Raw genomic sequence first — 20,345 nt, 5'->3', positions numbered from 1 at the left:
CTGCAGGGTGGGAACCCCCCAGATCACCCCGGCTCAGAGATCCCTGCAGCTCTGTGGTGCCTCTAGCTTGGCTGTTGCTCATGTCTTCTTTCCTTGCTTCTCTTACTGGAAAACTACTGCTAATGATTTGCAGTGCAAATAATGCATGAGACTTGCTGCTGCCGTATCACAAGGAGTGATTTTGGATCTGTGCTGCTCTCATGTTTTCCCTCTTGCTGACCTGCTGACAATGAGAAGGAAAAAATTCTTGGTTTTCTCTTTTTGGGAACTTCCAGAGGTTGCATTCCTCTCCCTTAATCTCAACTAATTTCTTAGTCAGCATGCTCAGGATCAGATGGATTCCTGCCAGGTAAGTAGGGATTTTTGAGAGCTGTAGCCTGTTCTGTCGGCAATCATTTTAGCTGTAAAAGGCCATGGCTTAGCGTGGGGCTCGGATGACACACACGTTCAGCTTCCAGCTCCTTTATTTTTTAAATGGCTTCAGTTACTCCCTCTCTGCTGTCTTTTGCAAACCAGCCACAGGGTTTAGATGTATTTTGTAGAACTGATGCTAAACCAAACAAGGCAAACCTAAGAAAGGCTTAATTAAAATCACAGAAATCTCACACTCACTGACTGAGTTGCTGGAGCTCTTTTTGCCTGTAAACAAAAAATTCAAATGGCTGGTTTCCCCCTTCAGTTTCATAAGTGGTTACTGAGCTTCTGCAGTTGCTACATTCCTTAAAAAGTTGTTATTTCTTTTTTGGTCACACACTGGGGGACTCCATTGTTTTCAGTGGTGCCTATTGAGTTAGGCCCATCGACAGCAGAACTCATTCTGGGTCATTAACTTTGGAGGCACAGTAGTATAATTTGGTGACTTTATTCTGATTCCTAGCAGAGACTTGTATTAAAGTCACGCACACACAAAACCAGAACAACTGTCCCTCTTCCCCCAAACACTGACAGCATTAAAGGGCCTGTTAAAGACCATTTAAAGGTCCTATTAAAGACCATTAAAGTTCGTAGAGTTGTGTTTAGGCACATATCAGGCAGAAGTAGCAAAACAATGCTGCTGTCTTATGTTATTAATGATTCTAGTGCTGTGCTGTTCTAAGTGTTGACAATTTAACAAGGTTCCTTGGAAAAACTGGCTGTGTTTAAGGGAAGATTCACACAAACGATTCATGATCTGGAGAATGTACTGTAGTGTGAGAAAATGAAGAAGGCAGCCAGTTAATCGCTGAAAAGGTAGCAACAAAGTCTAAAGTTGTCTGCAGAGAGAGAGAGAGAAAGTACCAGGTAGTCTGTGTTTTCATCTAGCACACAAAGGCATGATGTGAGACCCAGTGCCTGAACTGAAGTCAAACAAGTCCAAGCTATATAAAATTCATGCTGAGAACCATGGAACAAAGTAGTGCAGAAGCAATTCTCCATCATTTAAAGATTCCGCTTTGAGATCTGGTGTCTCGCTAAAAGATGCACTCAAGATCCAGCAGTGTGTGGTTAAACTAGATGGAGATATCCCAGAGGAAATACAATGCACCAAGCACACTGGCATTCTTTCTGGGCTCAGCCTGTAAACTGTGTGGTCTTTGGAAGTTGCACTCAATTCCTCTGCTATGCCTGCTATTCACAAACTCGGTCACTTCACCGTAGGGCTCCATTTCCCACAGAAGTGCTTTCTGGCTCTTTGGTCCTGACATTTAGGGAACCTTGCACACATTTTGACCATATTTTACCTGCTATGGGAACATTTCCATATCCATAGTTCTTGAGCCTGGCTTTTTTGTCCAGTGCTGAATTCACATAAAAATGCACATTCCAGATATAAATCTTTATCCCTCATTATCAGGGTTAGCAGTGTACCAAGGTGATGGGAAAGACGAAAGGAATGGAATGTCTGCCCAGGGCTGTAACAAGCTAGACTTTCTCAGTCTGAGGCCCTCAAATGTAATCTATGGGTCTTTGCTCAGTTTGGTTAGTCCACAGTATTTACTGAGTTGCTGGCTGCACTCTGTATCTCTAATTGAGCACTGGAAGCTGTTATTAAAATAGAGTTGTCAGAAGTCATCCCTCAGTGTGCATCTATAGGTATTCAGTTCTAGAAGCCTTCCTGACTCTGATCTTGTACCTTCTAGTTTTTGTAGTTGTTTCACTGCTGTGGCAGTGACTGCTGACTGACAGCCAGACAAGAACAGAACTGGGCTCAGAGACAATATGATTAATGGATTACTGTGTTTCACGGGATGGATTGGATCAGCACGTGGGAATGATTTCATGCCCTTGATGTATTCTTAATGGTAGGGATGGTCAGCAGAAAAAGTGCAGTAGATCTGAAGAGTCGGCCCTAATTAGAGTTTTGAGAGTGTCATGGCACTGGAGTCTGGACAGTGTGTAAGTATGTGTACTTTCCTGAGAGTTTTTATTTGGTGTTTGATGCTGCTAAGTTGTATTTTGGCATGAGGGAACCTTGGTGGAGTCAACCTTTACCTCTGCATGTGTTTTGGTTCTATCCTGAGCTTTGTAGGCCTTTTTCAAGAGGGCACTTTAAGGCCACAGTAGTAACCAACAGGAAAACTGGATCAAGGTTCGTTAACCTCATTATTCTCTGTCTTGCCCAAGAACAAAGGTAAACTAATCGTAAAGGTAAGATTTATCTGCTGAATCTGACTGCCATTGTGCTGCCTCCTTGCTGGCTCATGGTGAAGGAAGAGTGTACCTGCTCCCACCTGCAAAGAACAGGATCTGATAGTGTAAAGTATGGAGAAAAAAGGTACAGAAAAAGGTTTGCTGGACACAGTTTAGAAGAGAGATGGAAGAAAGAGATCAGAGCTCTGGAAAACATGATTTATGGGAAAAAAAAGAATGAGAACTGTGTGACACTGGCAAGAGGAGAGTAAGTGGAGACAACCTGCAAAAACATAAGAGTTTTTAGTGGAAGACAGGAGAATGGACTCCTCTCCATGTCCAGTTTGGACAGGACAATATGTAGTGGACTAAGTTGTGCTAAGGGGGGCTTTAAGTTAGACATGAGGGAAAAAAAAAGTTAAGTTATTTACTGAATAGTTTGCTGGAAATGCTGGAGAATTGCTGGAGCCTGTAAAGGAGATTGGCCAAACACCCCCTTAAGTTTGTGAGATTGGATTATGCTGTAGGGACACAAAATGGGGTAAATCACATTCTGAAGACTCTTTCAGCCCTGTTTTGTGTGACTGCGTACTGTGTTTGTTAGAGCTTCTTATGATTATAGTGACACTTCTGTATCTTTCTTCACTGGCATACCCATCTTCATGAAATCCCTGAGATACCTTGTTCTCATGACTTGTGTGGAAAGTGCAGACCCACTTTACAGAAGGCAGCATTGCTAAATAGAAGTAGAACTTATACCACATACCTCCTAATCTGTAGCAACTGCCCACTGTCATCTCTGGGAGATTCTCAGAGGGTTTTTAGCAGGAGCTAAACTTTCTGATTGTTGTTTATTCAGTGTTCATGTAAGCCAGCACCAGTGAGAATGTTTTTGTTTTTTTTTACAGCATTCCTTGTGTTCTTTAATCTTCCTGCATCATCCTGTCTCTGCTTTTATTTTTCCCTATGGCTTTACCTCTACACAGCAGATTCCACAATAGCCTCCTTCTTACCCTGTCCCAGAGTCTGCTAAGAAACCCCAGAGCAGACCAGGTGGCGGTGAGGGTGCTTTGGTTATCCCCAGAATCTGACTTCTGAAGAAGTGGATACAGTCAGTGTTCAGTCCTCCTAGTTGTCTGAAGCTACCCCTTTGCCTGTTTTGGACAAACACCTGAACTAGTTATATTTAAGTCATAGAGAAGGGTTTTTTCTGTGTTATGTGGTATATAGATATTTATTGCACTGAGAACTGTCACGTTTGATACTGCCCTTCAGTAAACTGTTCTTACTGGTGGCACATTAAGTTGTATGTTTACATGGACTGCATATATCTACTGCCCTAAGTCTGTAGTTACAGATAACTCTGCTGTGCTCAGGCTTGGGTAAAGTTGGGGAGAAGTGTGTTCTGTGCTGGAGAGCCTGCAAGAGGCCCATGCACTGGCACTGAGCGCAGAAGGGTAAATTCAATTTGAGTAGAATTAGTCCCAAGCATAGTTCTGGTAAAATAGAAAATGACATTGCAAGTCACTTGATGTTAAATATATTTCAAATCAAGCCTTGAAATAATGCCAAAATTTTGGCAGAAAGAAATGTCAAACAATGAAAACAGCAAATGAAAAGTAGCAGGGGTAGGCTGTTGCTCTTTTCAGCATATATTGGGGAAGCTGTTTGTCTTGACTTTTCTTTCTGGCAGTGTTAATTCTAAGCTGTAAAGAAGCCATTACTGTATTAGGTATGAGGTGTTAAATGACCAAGTAGATTGTGTAGGTGAGGTGGTGGCCTTTTTGTGGTAGCAATTTGAGTTCTCATTGTAAAAAACTATTTTACCCAAGGCCACCAAGGGGTTGTTGGGGATGTGGGTTACTGGGTAAATGTGAGAGATGTGCAGTGAGTCTAGCTGGGGTTGTGTATGTGGGGATGTCTGTTTTATTAACAGAATCAAGGAACCAATGCAAGTGCACTAGGAGAACGGGTGGTCTTCATCAACCAAATGCTTTTCAGTGTAGCTTTTCATCCCTCTGATATATAAAGAACCAGAAAAAATGAGTGGAGGAAGCTCCTGCAGCAAGTGAGCTTGAAGCAAAGATACCAAGAGAGAGGAGAGAGTCATGAAGCCTCTCACAGGAAAGGAGCCTAATTGGCACCTTTTGGAGGACTTATAAATGGAAGACAACCCGTAGCTGGAGCTGATGTGCAGTGCAGGTTTACCAGCTCCCCTCCACTGTATTCCCTTTACATGTTGGAGCATTCCTGCCACATTGCAACATGGAAAGTTCTTCGCAGACTCCCGGTGCATTTTGATTCTTATTATGACTCATTTTCTGTCTCTTTTGCCTATGAGTAGGCAGTTTTCCAAATGTGTGCACCAGAACTAGGTCCAGAAGAGTAGATGATGTGCATCTGCATCCCACCAGACCTCTTCCTCTGTCCAGCCTACACTGAAAGGAACTAAATGTGTTTAGTTACCAGTTTCCCTCATTGTTTAAAGTCTGCTGTTTCTGCCCTGTGTGATCTGCAGTGATTCTGTCTTTGTAGCAGTTGGCTTCTGTGGCTGTTACTGACTTGGTGACGCTTCCAGGCTCCTAAAACTTCGAGCCCAACATCTTGATGGATATGTTTTTTGTTGTGTTGTTTTTTTTCCTTTTGAAAGTATATAGTGTACTGCTGAGCCAGGCAGACATAAAATTCCTTCTTGGGACATAGACATACATGTTTACATAAGACATATGCAAGGTGCCATATGGCAAAACCCCAGCTTTCATTCCCTGCACATCCTTGTGTTTCAGATGTTTAGGAGAGCACATATCCCTGCGGAGTCTTTACATGGTCTGCTGGCTAAAACTTCCATGGAAAAGAGAGGCTAAATGGACTAAGGAAAATATAGGGGAGTGGAGATCTGGGAGTTTAAAAGTTCAGGATTTCATAAGTAAATGGGAAAGAATAACGCACATGCAGTTCATAGCAGGCATGCTCTGGCTATTAGGGAATTAAATGACTTAGAGGAAAAAACAAAAGAAACAGATTTTCTCAGTCTATGCATGTATGGAAAGATCCTGATTTCCAAGGGAGTCACATAATGGATGATGGAAGCATGTGTGCAACAGGAGCAGTTCAAGTACCTTGAAAGAGTCACTCTGGAGTCACTCTGGAGCCCTTTTAACCTAAGGGCCCATCTAATGACAGGCTGCTGTGAAAACCCTGGTGGTACCTATGTAGAGCAACCAAAAAGACAAACCAAAGGGGCCAAGGGCAGGGGAGTGTGTACATAACCCTAGAGGGTGTATAGTTGCCTTACAGCTTACACCAGGTGCACAGTGGCATTTCTTTGGGGGGGTGAATTGCTTCAGCCTGGCTCAGCCGTCTCTGGGAGCGCAGGCTGTGCATCCGTCTCGTGTGTGAGAGCAGGGAGTTTAAACCAGGCAGCCTGAGAGCAGCCTGGCTGTGTTGCTCACAGTGGAAAACACAGTAGTTTGGTACCCAGACAGTGTGTCCAGCTCCAGCCAGGGTTAAAACTGGATGTGGTAGAGCCAGCTTTGCACAGCGTGGCAGCAGCCTTGCATCTGTGGCATCCTGGAGTGTGTGCTGGAAGGTGAGCGACAGGTTGGAGAGGACTGAAGATGGAAGTGGAAGAGACAGTTTCCAAAGAGCTCAGGAATGAAAGGGAAATCGAGATGAGTGGAAGAACTGGGAAAGGAGAATGAGGCCAATGGCTGTATTTGTGTCTCCTTTAAAAATGTTTACTCACAAGGTGGCAAGACACCCAATTCTGTGTTTGACAAGGCAAACACATAATATATTCTACCTATCAGACATATTGAGAATTAAACTTACTCCAAAAATGGTCATCTTAAAAAAAAAAAAGAAAACCACATCAAGTTTCATTACATTGAGCTTATATTCTCCAAGTGCCCATTAGGAGGGTTTTAGGATTTCCTTTTAATTAAAATAATGTTTGTTGAGCTTAATATTTTCCTAAAACATTTATTTTAATGTCTTTTCCCGCAGTTACTAGACTCCAAGTAGTGAGGAAGGATAACTGACCACAAGAAAAAGGCCAGATGTGCTGAGAACAATATTTTTCAGATTGCCTGGTAACAGGCTAAAGGTGATTCCAAGCCAAAGAGCCTCTGTAACAATGAATGACAAGAACCTGTGTTTCATCAAGTTGCAAAAGGTTTTGTCCTGATTGCCACAAAAGAGGCCAATGGTCATTTTCAGTCTGCTCTCAGCTCTGTTTAGGGGCATGATTTAGAGGTCTGAGATCCAAACAGAAGCCAAGAATGTTGAGTTTCAAACCTGCCTGTAGGGAAGGACTCCTTGTGATAGCAGACAGTGCATTTCTCCAAGAATCTGTTCAATATTGCCTAAAATGGTTCTGTCCTTACACATCTAGAGCCTAACTCAGAACGCGAACCGAGGCTGTGAAGTCACTGGAACCAAAGCTCATGGCATGTGTTTTCCTGAGTCTTGGCTGTACTTGCAAAGTTCAAGAAGTGTTGTGCAGGTCCCAGCTGGAAATCTGAACGACTTAACATTGAAAGCCATGTTAGCAGTCAAAGAGGTAGTCTATTGTTATGTGTTCTTTGCTGCCTGTTGCACTCCAAGATAACCTTTAAAATATCATGGAAAAGTCAAATACGGGAGCCAGCTCTATCCACATGCTTGAAAGTGAAAAGGTTACAGATCTCTAAACTACTGAAATGTTTTCAAATTGTATTAAGTTGGACTGATATAAAATTAACCACTTTCTTCTGTAGTGCCAACCCTACACATTCACTCTCTTAAAATACTGTGTGTAGCCTGCAAAAATAAATTACCCAGAACAGAAATATAATGCAATCCAAATAACTAGTTTTAAAAATAAATTGAACATGAAATAACAAATATGGATGTAGCCAACAGTTAGGGTCCATAATTTACTAGAAAGACACACATGGGTTGTATTTATCTTCCACAAGTTTTTAAGATTGATACTTGACAAATTATTTCACTATCTGGGTTGGTTTAGTTTACAAGATTTTTCTTAGCCCTTCTGTCTTCACTCATACATCAATGTGAAAGTAAAGAAATAAGTATTTCTGTTGTAACATTTTATAGCATGGTTCATAAAAACTTGGAGGGAAGAGGTCCTTCTTTTTTATTCTAACCTTATTCAATGCTGTTGGTTTTAATCCTAATCTTTTATAGATTGATATAATCTGTATCTATTTTCAAATGGGCAGAGGATCTGCCACCTCTGTTTTGATACACCAGTGTAGGATAATTTTTGTCTTCACTTGACTTTCACTTTATAGTGTGGTCTGTTCTGTGATAAAGAATCTTTTGGCTCTCACTGTGTTTTTATTAAGATATTGCACAAGCATTATAAATAGATGAAGCCATGTCTCTCCCAGCTGTATGAAACAGACCTTAAAATGTGAACAGGTTGTAACTGAGACAGAGATCTGAGGTGAACCTGGAGTGTGGTGTGAGGTGCTTTGTTCCTCTTTGACGTGTGAACTCTTGAATGCAGCAGGGAAAATTTAACGCTGTTCTTGTTAATCATTTCAGAGCTCGGGTAAGGGCAAACTGCAAGAAAAGAGACTGCTGCCCTCTTTTGCCAGTCCAAATGAGCCAAAGGAGCTGTGAGTGACAAATGCTCATATTGGAAGTCCGTATGTTTGTCCCCGGGGGCTTAAAGAACTGCACAGTAATGTTTGAACATTCTTAGTAGCTTTTCCACATAACATTGACTTTGTTTAATAGTCAATACCCAAGTAGTTGTTTCCTCAGCATGATTTTCAGATCCTGCATTTTCTATCTGGGCGTTACAGAGGACTCAGATGATTAATGGAACAAGGAAGGAATTCTGCACTTAGATGCACTGTTCTGGGGCTATTCAGCTCTAAAACATTCCTTGCCACCTTCTACCCCAGGGAAGACACCTTAGTGATGCACAATACTGATATCACATAGAGACGAAATCAGAACTGCAAGAGAAATTCTGAAACTTCACAGGGTAAACTCAGCTTGTAATAAAAAGGTAGAGTTTTCAATGCTTTGTGAGAGTTTACGTTTACCTACCTGAAGAGTCATGGTTGGACAATCTGGGACCACACTGAGTGGTTTGGGAAATTAATATTCCAAGACAAATGTTACTGGAAGTCTTCTACTGAATTAGAAATAGAAACTATTGCAAAGGTCCGTTAAAGTGCAGAACTTTCCTCTCTGAAGTGGTGAGAAGCCTAAATGTCTTGAGAGTTGTTGTGTACCAGATGGTGCAAATGACTGCAAAGAGGCCAAGGAGAGATCTGAACATCCCCTCTCTTGGGTCTCCAGGCCAAGATCTGTAAGTCTGTGTTTAGGATGTCTTGTTCTAAGATCTAACTGAAAACACCAGTGTTACAGTTGGGTAAAGTCTGCTAAGACTGCAGTGCCATCCATGGCTAATCACTCCAGCCTTTTTCTAAAGTGTTTTTCCTTAAGTGTGTCCATAATAGAAAAATTTAGACCCAAATATCCCTGCTAATAGTTGCTCACTGAAACAAAGGAGAAGCTGTGTTTTTTCACAAAGCATAGAAAATCTGTCTCTGCAGTCAAGGATGCCTTCCAGGGCGTGTAAGAACAACTCTAGTATCTATTTTCCAGCCTTTGCTTTCCTTTCCTTTGCTACTTTTGTGTCCCTCAGGCTTGGTGGTGTAGGATTAAGACAATCCCTCCCATTCACCATAGAGAATGGCATGACAGGCACAAAAAACTTCATGAAAGTGTTGATTTTCTTGTTATTGAAAATGTCAAAAATGCTCTATGTGCATGAATGACTTTGAAGATTCTGTGTGTTTTGAAGCATTTGGTTCATTCATCAGAGCCTTCAAGCAGGCAGCAGAGTGCCGTGCATCTCTCTGGATGCTCTTAAATTACTGTGTAGCTGTGTCAGTCAGTCCAGCCAAATAGTGATGGAGATTATTCAGCACTCGTTACATGGAATGGGATGCTGAGTGTGGGTACAGCACCTTCCCCTCCCTGTGGCTTTACTGTGTTGGCACCCTTTGAGTTAATAATTCCCTCTCAGTGGAGGGGTTTGATGGCCCCTTCAGCTGGATGATTTTCACTTGTTTGAGAAAATCTGGTACTGTTTGGTCTTTCACTGGTCTCACGTGACTCACCCTGCTGCCAGTAACAGCGTTCCATTTCTCAGTGTTGTCGTGGTACATTTTGGACATCACATCCAAACAAAACCAAGAATGGCAATTTTTTTTTTTTTTTTTTTTTTTACAAGAAGTAATTAAAGAGAATGAACAGTAAGGAAAAAAAAGGCAAATGACCTAGTTTGGTCTTCGCCACAAAACCCACAGTTCTCTGGGGATATCTAAGTATGTTAAGCAAATATTTCAAATCTATCTCTATTTCGAATGTGAGTCATTTCAATTAGACATCTTTCAGTTATTTGTCCCTTGGTCTTAATTAGGTAAACTCCAAAGCCCTGCAACATGTGTTTATTGTTGAATAATTACCCTTTTGATAAGTTTTCTTACTCTTACCTTCTTAGCCGTAATAGCTGATTTGATCAGTAACAGTGGAGCCTTCCTGCATGGTAAACAAGGTGTTCCCTGGGGAAGAAAGAGAGATATTGCCCTTTAGTTAGGGCTGTTTTGAATGTGGACGTCATTGTTGCACAGGCAGGTTTCTTTTGGTGTGAGGGAATGTTCTGCTTTGTTCCAGCAGAATTTACCCTCAGCAAGAAACGTAGGGCTGACCCTGCATATCCCGACCAGTTCCGGTGTCATTCCTGAGGTGTGGAGCCTCATCGCAACCAATGGGACCAGTTCTCACAAGACTTACTCTGTCATAAATCAAGAAAAAACTCCCCCAAAGTCAGTTAACCCAGAATGAAAGAAGCAAGATAGCCAAAATTGAACTGACTTGATTACTCATATGGAAGGAATTGCCTGATTGCAGCCTTTGCACACCACGGCATCAGCTTCTTCTGTTCCCTTCGCGAACATTTAAATGTAGAGATACAAATCAAAAGTCCGGGGCAGAAAAAGAGAAAGACAAAAGTTACCTTGATGGATTCCACTTCCATGAGATCCTTCTGGAAACCATTCTGCTTTTATTAGATATGCTCTCTGTAAATTAGGATTCGTTTTTTATATGGATTTATGGAATGGCGATGGTGTAGTGCAAGTGGGGTGAACCCTCTGGTCTAAGACGAGGGAGTGTGTGCTCTTTTCATCTGTTATTGGTAAGTTACAGTATGTAGGTTAAAGGCCCCTTGATACCAATGAAAGAAGAGATCTAGTTCCAGACATGGAAAGTGCTTAAATTTTGTGTGTGCCAGCCAGTGATATTAATATTGTATAGAACAGCCAGTTGTCAGAGGGCCAGATTCTGTTCTCCGTTACAGCAGTGTAAAGCACCGCTTTTTTCCCTTTTTCAAAGGCAATGAATTTGCCTTCAGAAGTGCTTGAGGAGTTGAATATAGACCCAGGTTGTCTGTGTTCAGAGATAACCTCTGAGCTCTTTTTTCAGTTGCTGTGGGAGGTAAAAAACATGAGCTGGTGGTGGTGTTCCTTGTCCGTCATTGTTCCAGCTTCCATGTGGTAGGCACATTTCAGAGGCTGTGGTACAAGTGTGACTTCACTCAGGGCACTGTTGTGCAGGACATTTTTAGCTCTTATTAATGAATCTGTAAGGTACTTTGTGAAGGCACATGTACAGTGGATTAGCTGAAACAATTTCGCATAGATTTAGCATAAGTGCTCTGTTCTTTTGCAGGGAGCAAATGGTGTTTTGTGATTTGACAGCCACAAGAGAAGATAATTATTTTTGACAGCACAGGGATAGTGTTCATGTTATTCTAGGAAATCTCCATCTTGACACAAATAGGTATCAGTGTGTGTGCTACAGTTGATATTGCTGAGCTTTGGCGAAAGCCTCAAGTTTCTTTGTTTTGATAATATGATAAAATTGGTAAAGTACATATTTAGAAAGCCCTAATGAATTTCAGACTTGTATCATTTGGGGAATGAAAGAGAGTGTTTTATTACGAGTCCAGTATAAACCTTAAACATTTTAAGTGACTCTACAATATTTTGGAGGGAAGATACATCTTGACTATATTCCAGGTAACACTGCTTATGGAAAGAGAGGAATTGTGAATTGGGTATTGTAAGTATGATTGATTTACCATCTTCTCTTGGTCATGTGACCTTTAAAACTGTGGAAAGCTGATTCACTAGTGTTCAGCAGTGTATTTAGATAACCTTTAAAAATGATTCTTCTACCCCAATTAACAATCCAAAGTCTCATTACATAGTCTTGCTAAAGTAGGTATTATCCCTGAAATGAGTTAAATTACGATGGAATGAAGCCAGAATAGGAGTGGGATAAAGCCCAGTGAAGCTGCGAACTACAGAGAATCATAATAAGTTATGTCATGATTGCAAGCAGGGCAGATCTAATAATCGGAAGGACCCACTATAAGCTGAAAGGCCTCCAAGGTGATCTTAAAAGCTTTGGTGACTGCCTTGTACAGGCCAGAAGATGTTGCATTTCTGTACAACTTCTGTATCTCTTCATCAGAACAGTCACACAGTGTCAGTGAATTTAGGTCTTGGAAAATAGATCTGAAATAGCTAGAATATATACATTAATTACCATGAAGAAGGTTAATGGCCCATTTTGTATAGTTTAAATGCAAACCAGTTTCTCTTTAAAATCTCTTTCCTGAAAAATATTACATGGGCTTTTTATAAATGTTTATATAAAAGAACGCTGGCCTGCACTTCTAGGATTGTTCACGTATCTTGGTGTTATGATGGAGCTGGGTAGGAAAAAACACAGTATTGGTTTTCCAGTTTGAAAGATTCCGACTTCTGAAGAAGTAAAAATCAAATAAATGGTCAAGAAATATAATGTATCAGCCAAACACTGAAAACTTTTCACTGGAAACAGGGAATTCTCTTCTGGAAATGTCACAATAGTGCCTCATGCAACTTGTAATTTGGGTGTCATATGTGCCCGCTCTTTTCTGTGGCTCTGGACGCTTGCCTGGGCTGCATCTTCATCTGCCATGGTCTTCCCATTACAATGGCTCCGTGGAGCATGATGGGGATGCTGTGGAGCCCAGCCAGTGGAGGAGAATGGACTTTTGTGCTGTGAGCCCTTTCACAAATTCTCCAGTTACCAGAGACTTTTTTTGCCATCCCCAATCACCTCTTTCTTCTCATTTATACTCACCAAACCCCTGAACGTGATTCTCCTAATTTTCAAAGCTTTCATTGACTGTAATTACAGAGGACCACGGCAGCCCAGGCTCTCCCACTTGCCTTTAGTTTGCCACAGGGTTAGAATATGATCAGAGGGATGGAGCACCTCTGCTATGGAGACTGGCTGAGAGAGTTGGACTTGTTCAGCCTGGAGAAGAGAAGGCTCTGGAGAGACTTTATTGTGGCCTTTCAATGTGTGAAGCAGAGCTTGTAAGGAAAACAGAAAAACTTCTTACTAGGGATTTTAGTAACAGGACAAGGCACAATGGTTTTAAACTGAAGGGAGATAGATTTAGTTTGGGTATAAGGAAGACATTTTTTCATGAGGAGTGGTGAGGCACTGGCACAGTTTGCCCAGAGGAGCTGTGGGTACCTCATGCCTGGAACAGTTCAAGTTCAAGGCCAGGTTAGATGGGACTTTGAGCAACCTGACCTAGTGGAAGACATCCCTCCCATCACAAGGGGTTTAGACTAGACGATCTTTAAAGGTCCCTTCCAACCCAAACCATTCAATGATTCGAAATTGATACATACCTGCCCTGGGTAATACCACAAATTATAGTGTTGAAATGATAGAAATTGTATTGTCAATGGCAGGTCCAGTGTGGGTTTCAGTAGAAGCAGGAGCAGACCTGAGAGCAGTGTGGAGCAGGTTACTGGTGATGGGGATGTTTGTAAGTCTATGGCTGCTCAGAGGGATTAATTTCACACAATTACAGTTCTCTAGAAGTCAGGTACTTAGTTTAAGTTACTTGTTCAGGCACCTTCTTTAGTCAATGAGAAGAGGAAAACGTGTCTTGGAGCTGCATGAGCTCATCTTACTTGTTTTTGGGATGGCTAAATGATGTAGGCATTGTCTGGGTAAAACTCAGAGACAACAAAACTACGATGGGACAAATTGTGCCTTGTAACACACCTTGATGCTGGTGAAAATCAGTGATTTGCAGGAAACTGAGCACAGGCTTTATCCCTTCTGTCCCTTTGACTGCAGGGTTTGTTTTCTTCCTCAGTGTGTGACACTTGGTGCCTCCTTGGAGAGTGGACTGACTACAGTGCAGTTCAGCTCACCATCAGTCCTGGGTACAAGGGTGAAGGAGCCGCTTCTGGGCTCTGTATGAAAACTCCAGAACTATGCTTGCCTTAGTGTCTGACACCATTGCATTCTGTCTGCATGAAGAAATCAGATTTGAGGGAGATCTAGTATTTTAAGAACATGATTTATCGACATTAGTGCAAATGGTGATATATATTTTTCTCAGTAATATTGCTATAGCTCTACTCTGTTTTTCTAGTCTGTAAAATGTAGTATTTACCAGAGCAGAATTTATGATTATTAGCATTAGCATTCATAATGATAGCTTACTTGGAAAATACAGTTAAATGTATAAATTAAAACAAAACCACTTAAATTTTTTAACACTGTTGACCTGACAGTAAAGTAGAAACATGGCCATCTAAAGTCATAATCACAGGGATAATTATCTGCAAAGAAAAACTCGACTTACGTCACTGTTTTCAGAGAGTCCCTCTCCCTGAAAATAAAGGGACTCTGAAACATCCCTCTCCAAAATGTAACACAGGCAAGGTTTTACCCTAAAAATACAAAGAGGAAAAGAAGTTATCTTTTTTGAGGTAGAAATAGCCACAAAACTTAAAAGGAGATATAAACAACCATAGTTCACAAATCCAGATTCCTGTGCAATTAATTTTTCTTCCTTGTGAAACCTTTCGCTTCCACTGCCATGTCACTGATGAGAGTTCTGCAAGGAAATCCGAAGTGAGTTTACAAAGTAGTAATCACTGTAAAAAGTTCTTAGTCAAAGGCTTATCTTTTTTAATTTTCCTTATTTTTTTGGCAGTGAACGGTGGCTACAATCATTGCAGTTTGCTTTCCGAGAAGAAGACCATGATGGACATGGAGATGACGAGTAGCTCAGTGCCTGTCTGCAGGCAAGGGCTGTTCATCCACGCAGGGAACTCCCTCATGCGAGAGCACCCCCTGTCCCGGGAGAGGCTGCTGCACGTGGGTCAGCTCAACCTGGCGCACTCGGATGTGAGGTACCAAAGCCGCATCTTTTATCAGTTCATGCACTTTGCTCTTCTGGAGCACTTTGCTTTGTTGAAACCGTGGGTGCTACATTTGGAAGTGTATTATTGGCTTCCCCTTGGTTTTGGAAGTCCTTCAGTGCCAGGAGCAGTCGCTGCGTGTGCAGCCACAGCCCCTGAACTGAAGTTGAAATACGGCTTTTCTAGGGGGGCTCTTCCAGCGTGCTCAGGAGTAGGTGAGAGCTTTGCTCTCTGTGCTCTTCAGACTGGCCTCCTCTGTACCTCCACTCCAATGCCGTGGTGTTTCCAAATTGCAGCCTGGAGGGCAGGGATGATACTCGGTCCCAACCCAGTGTCTCCCATGTGGCAATTTGGCATGCCACCATCAAACCTACAGGAAGCCAACGCCACTTTTATTTCTACAGCATTTCCTTAATGAAGTATTTTCAGTGTTCCCATACAGCCACATCCTTGGTATTTGATTTTAAGGCCGTAATGTGAAAATTTGGTCTCTGGTTTTGATAGATACACTGTAGTTGGATATGCTATGAACAGAATCTCTATTTGAACATTTGCTATAAATTAATTATATGAAAACACAGAACTCCATTATTTTTTTGTTGTTGTTACAAATTTAACATTACCAGATTTTAAACAAGTACCCTAAACAGACATCCATTGTGAATAGAAGCCTGCTACAAATTAAAATCTGTCCATCTATTTTAATTACGCTGCTCTTTGGCAGGGGTTATAATACGGAATAATCTTGACCTTTTTGAAGAGCTGTAGAAAAGAAAAAGCTCAATAAAGTTGCAACCTTTATCTTAGGTACATGGAATAATTGGCACTATGTGCATGGAACTATCAAGCCCAAATTTCCATAGCCACAGCAAGAGGAAATATGGCTTGGTCTTGAAAATCCGACTGTTTCTGATTTTATTATACATATTTATGTCTTGGTTCCCTTTTTCCATTCACTGGTGGGGTAAGAACATCTGTGTTTTCAGGAGAAGGAGGCACAGTAACATGGCAAGCAAGTGGAAAGAGTTTTTTATATGTTTGTTTGTTTGTTTGTTTGTTTAAAAAGGACGAGTAATATCCATGCCATATAACAAAATATTCCAGTATCGCTACAATGATTTTGTAGATGCATTTGCAGCTGGATGTAAATCTGCTCCCTCCTGGCTTCTTTATGGCTCAATGTGGGACTGGCAATTACCAACCTTTTTTTTTACTCTGTCAGTGAGGACAATTATGAAACAAAGATAATTAGGGCAGGAGCAAACAAAAGGAGGAAGAGAGTGCTCTGCTTAGATCTTTCTGAACCTTTTTGTGAAATTTATAATGAGGAAATGACAGATACCTGCATACCTGGCATCACAGTGCCCACCCTCAGAAATATGAACCCCTTGCAGCCCCCATTTGGAAGAGGATTCCCAGAGCAACATAAAGGATTGTCTGCTGCATAACATGAGAAAGCAGCAGGTTATAGGCCTGATTCACTCCCCATTGCCTTGTGGCATGGTCTAAAGCCTTGAGGCTCTGCTCCTTCGAAGTTTGGAAATTCATGGAGAGTAACTTGAAGGACCCTTCCACTCCATTTCGTTGTGTGTCCCACTGATCATGCTCTTTCCTGTGTGTCCACCTGGCTAATACTGCTTTTATCAGCATGGGATTTGCAAGGTGAAGCCAATGCCCAGCTCTGCTCTGTGGATCTCCTAGAAACAGTCTCATTATGTCCCTGTGCTGCTCGTGAGACACGTGGTTCAGAGCCAGAACTTCAGCATTTGGGATGATTTCTGTTCATGGTGTTTGTGACACTAAAGGTTCTTCACAAACAAGTAACAGAAAAGATGGTCTTTCCCTGACGATCTGAAAACAGGAGAACGTAACTGAGGTGGGGGTAAATGCCCAGCAGTGAAATCAGTGGGAGCCAGGGGTGCTCTGCACTCCCCTCAGATCTCATCCTTCATTAGAAAATAGAGAAGTAGGGCTGGGATTGTCAGATATTGGAGCACGCAGAAGTCAGGGCAAACTTTCTTTGGTTGTTCTGCCCAGTTCTAATGACCAGCACAGAAATACAGGGAAATAAAAATTCAAGCAATCTCTCTGGGTTGAGCTTTGAAGCACTTCGTGTTTCTAGGATATGGAATGCCAGGGAAAAGCCAAACAAACCAGAGAGCACCTCCCCTAGCAATCAAAAATCTCCCTCAGGATTTGGGGTTGTGATTGTCCTTTTTTTCCCCTCAATGCACTGAAACTTGTTATCCCCTTCAGCTTCTCCCTGAATTGCTTTCTCTTGAAAAACTGTATTCTAGGGATGACTGCCATAGTCCAAGAATTGTGATCCCTCTTCTTCCTGGCCCCTTTTCCCTACTCAGTTAATAACTTCTAAGTTGTGCAGCCTAATTGCTGCTACATTCTATCTGTGAATGCAATGTGTGTGGGACTGGAAAAGTCCCAACACCTTCCTCACCGCAACTGGAGTCAGCACGCAGCTAATGTTGGCCCTTTGTCAAATAATCCATTATCAGACACGGCAAACCCTCCCACACTGTGCTCAGTGCTCGGCAAGTAAAACCCAGGGAAGACATCAGAGCACTCGGATAGTGTTGCACGGGGTCCCTGGATGTGCAGCAGAACAATCCCCTCCAGCTTCTTATAACTGTCAGTTATCACCGAGCGCACATTTACAGTGGCAGTGGAAGGCATGTATGTTTTGTAAATAATCAGGAGATTTCAGATACAGTCATCTTTTCCTCTGGGGGCAGTTGGGAACTGCAGCACTTCTGGCGTGGTGCTACTGGCCTCGTGCTCTGGCTCCAATTACCACGTAAGGGAGTCTCTTTGGAAACACTGCCTCAGTATCCTCTGAGAGGCTGCTGTTACTCTTCAAAGGCCTTACACTCAGCTTTCATGTGCTTAAGCAGCAGTTCCGTTCCCTCAGACTGTCCGTCCCTGCTGCATGGATGCTCCCTGTGAAGAGAGGCTTGTGGGGCGTATTCTCCTGCTGCCTCCACTCCCTTCCAGGATTGCCTGTCTGGAAGCCCCTCCGAGCTGCTCGTGCTGATCTGTGTGTCCACACAGTGCTCCTTACACTGTCCCTCTCTACTTTATGCCCTCATCCTGGCTGTTTATTTCATAGACATTTATATTTGACTGCTGTCCACAGATCGTGAAATCCTTAGGGCCAGCACAGCCTGGGGGTGCCAGGCCTGGAATCTGATCCCTGGTTGTGACAGCAAGATGCCATTGCAGGAGCAAATAGGCAGTGGGTAAAAGAGGACTCCCCCAGCAAGTTGGATGCCAGGCACCTTATGTTGCCCCTGCATTAATTTTGTTTCTGTGCACCTTCTCCCTCCAACCCTTTCAGGACTGGGAGGAACAAGCAGGGCTTTCCCTAGAATAGTGATGGCAAAATTCTGCCAGGAATACAGGAACTTTGCATTAATGCAACCTCAACACTAAGAAGCTCGACGCTCAAAACATCAGGAGATTGAAGAAATGTCAGATTCTCTCAGCAGAGCTAACTAACGTGGAATATATAATGTATATAAATATACAGTTGTACAGAGAAAACTGCAGTCTCTGAAAAGGACTTGCTTCTGATCTGCACAAGCAGCCTGTGCTTATCATTTTGTAGGCAGAGCATGGATAAGTCATGTCTGTGGCAATGGGAAGCATGAATTCAGTACCATCACTGGTTTTGAAATAAGGTATTCCAGCTTGCCTTTTGGTTCAAAACTCCTCTCTTTTGTGTGTCTCATATTCTACATGGCAGCATCACAGCAATACAGTCTTGACTCTGAGTAAATTCCTGTGCTGGAAGTACAGATGGATGTTCCTGAGAGTTTTGGGAAGCTAATATTTCTCTGGATAGGGATGTTTGTATCGATCCTGCAGGTACTCTGTACTGACTGCAGTTTAGGCAAAAGCCAAACTCCTCATGTGGATTTCTGGCAAGATGGGAGCTTTACATAAAGCTTAATAATATGACACCAATTATCACAGGCTGAAATGTAAGGCTTGGGTTAGCTTTATATGATGTAGGAAATGTGTTGTGTTTACTTTAGCCCGAGGCTTTGGGACCACTAAACTGTGATACAAACTGAATTATTTAGAAGAGGTTTTGTACAGCAGAAACTAAGTAATAGGAAATACTGTGCCTGGCATGGCATGTGTAAAACCTTTCTCAGAATGAGTTTAAAACACCATGCTTTTTACTGAGCAAGCAGAGCAGGGTTTCCCAAACATGTGCCATAAAAGTATACTTATGCCACATATTTTACAGACATATGGTTCTGTAAATGTTAAAAAATAATGTATGAATACTGTTGGGCTTGGAGTTTTTTTAATATAAATTTACCATCTGCAAAAACAGGTGCTTTAAGTTTACCCTGAGACCAACTGTGCAAACCTAAAGGGAGAAATTATAAGTAATGGTTTATGGAAACCTCTAAAATGTTTAAATATACTCTTTTGAAATTTCTGGTGGCAAATGCAAGATCTGATTGTTCTATATCAGTGAATAGTGGGGAATTTCATTTCTCTCACGGTCTTAAATGGGTTTTTAATATCAAGCCCTATTGCCTGCAAACTGCTGGAGCTTAGAAACCTGTCACTACTGAGTGCAGTGTTGCCAGTTGTGTGCCTCGAACAGGTGTCATTTTTTGACAACTTTAATTTCATAGAAAGGAAGTATTTTTGAAGCTTTATATTGTTGTTTTGTTTTTTCCTAATTGCTCATTCTTTGAGAGCTGTTACCAGGGAAGCTGTAGAAGTTGTCCCAGCTTCCCATTTTAATGTTAGTGGTGGATAAGTGTGATAAAATCATCTAAGGTATAAAATAAATGCAGTTTATTCAGCAGCTTCACAGTTTAATGTATGTTTATGTCCAAAATACCTTATGCATGTGTGTTTCATGCTTTAAAATGTGTCAGATCTGCCCTAGCTGTGGTGTCACACACAAGTTGCCAAATGGTTGGGTTTTCTCCAGCTTTTGTGGTGCTAGCGTCAGAAAAGCATGAAATTCATTGAGGTGGAACATGTCAGCCTGAGAGCCATGGGGCACTTCTCTGGAGGGTTTATTAGCTCAGGTACAGCTTTCCTGCACACAGATGTACTGTTTCCTCTTCTGGGTCTGGCACATCGCTGCACAGCGAAGCCGTAGGTTAAACCCTCCCGTGCTTTAGGGATATGTAAGGAACACCCTCTGGTCCTAAAAAAAATCACACAGTTGGATCATCCACAGTAAATGTTTATAGCTGAGATAAAATATTTTATTTTAAGCCATAAACCAGTTGCTAACTGCTTGGAAGAAAATGTTAGGAGGAGCTGTTCCCTAATGCAGTGTTTTTTTGAAAAGTCTATGTGGCATTTCTTAAGATTCTGCTTCCTGAATGAAAGGATTCAGCACATATTAGGAAAGATGAAAAATCA

The 20,345-nt window shown here is 41.9% G+C and overlaps 1 protein-coding gene across 2 annotated transcripts in view; it reads left to right on the top strand.

Moving 5' to 3' along the window:
• GLIS1 (GLIS family zinc finger 1) overlaps positions 1-20,345 on the top strand; it is a 180,375-nt gene that overhangs the window by 71,400 nt on the left and 88,630 nt on the right. For both annotated transcript variants that reach the window (XM_050307576.1, XM_050307575.1), the window contains exon 3: positions 14,720-14,918. In XM_050307576.1, the coding sequence (XP_050163533.1) occupies positions 14,720-14,918 (199 nt within the window). The remainder of the gene's footprint in view (positions 1-14,719; positions 14,919-20,345) is intronic.

The sequence above is a fragment of the Myiozetetes cayanensis genome, unplaced genomic scaffold (genome assembly GCF_022539395.1).
Source record: "Myiozetetes cayanensis isolate MyiCay16 unplaced genomic scaffold, myiCay2020 scf12, whole genome shotgun sequence".
Lineage (NCBI taxonomy): Eukaryota > Metazoa > Chordata > Aves > Passeriformes > Tyrannidae > Myiozetetes > Myiozetetes cayanensis.
Note: the sequence above shows the minus strand (reverse complement) of the source record. Positions and strands in the feature narration are given on the sequence as shown.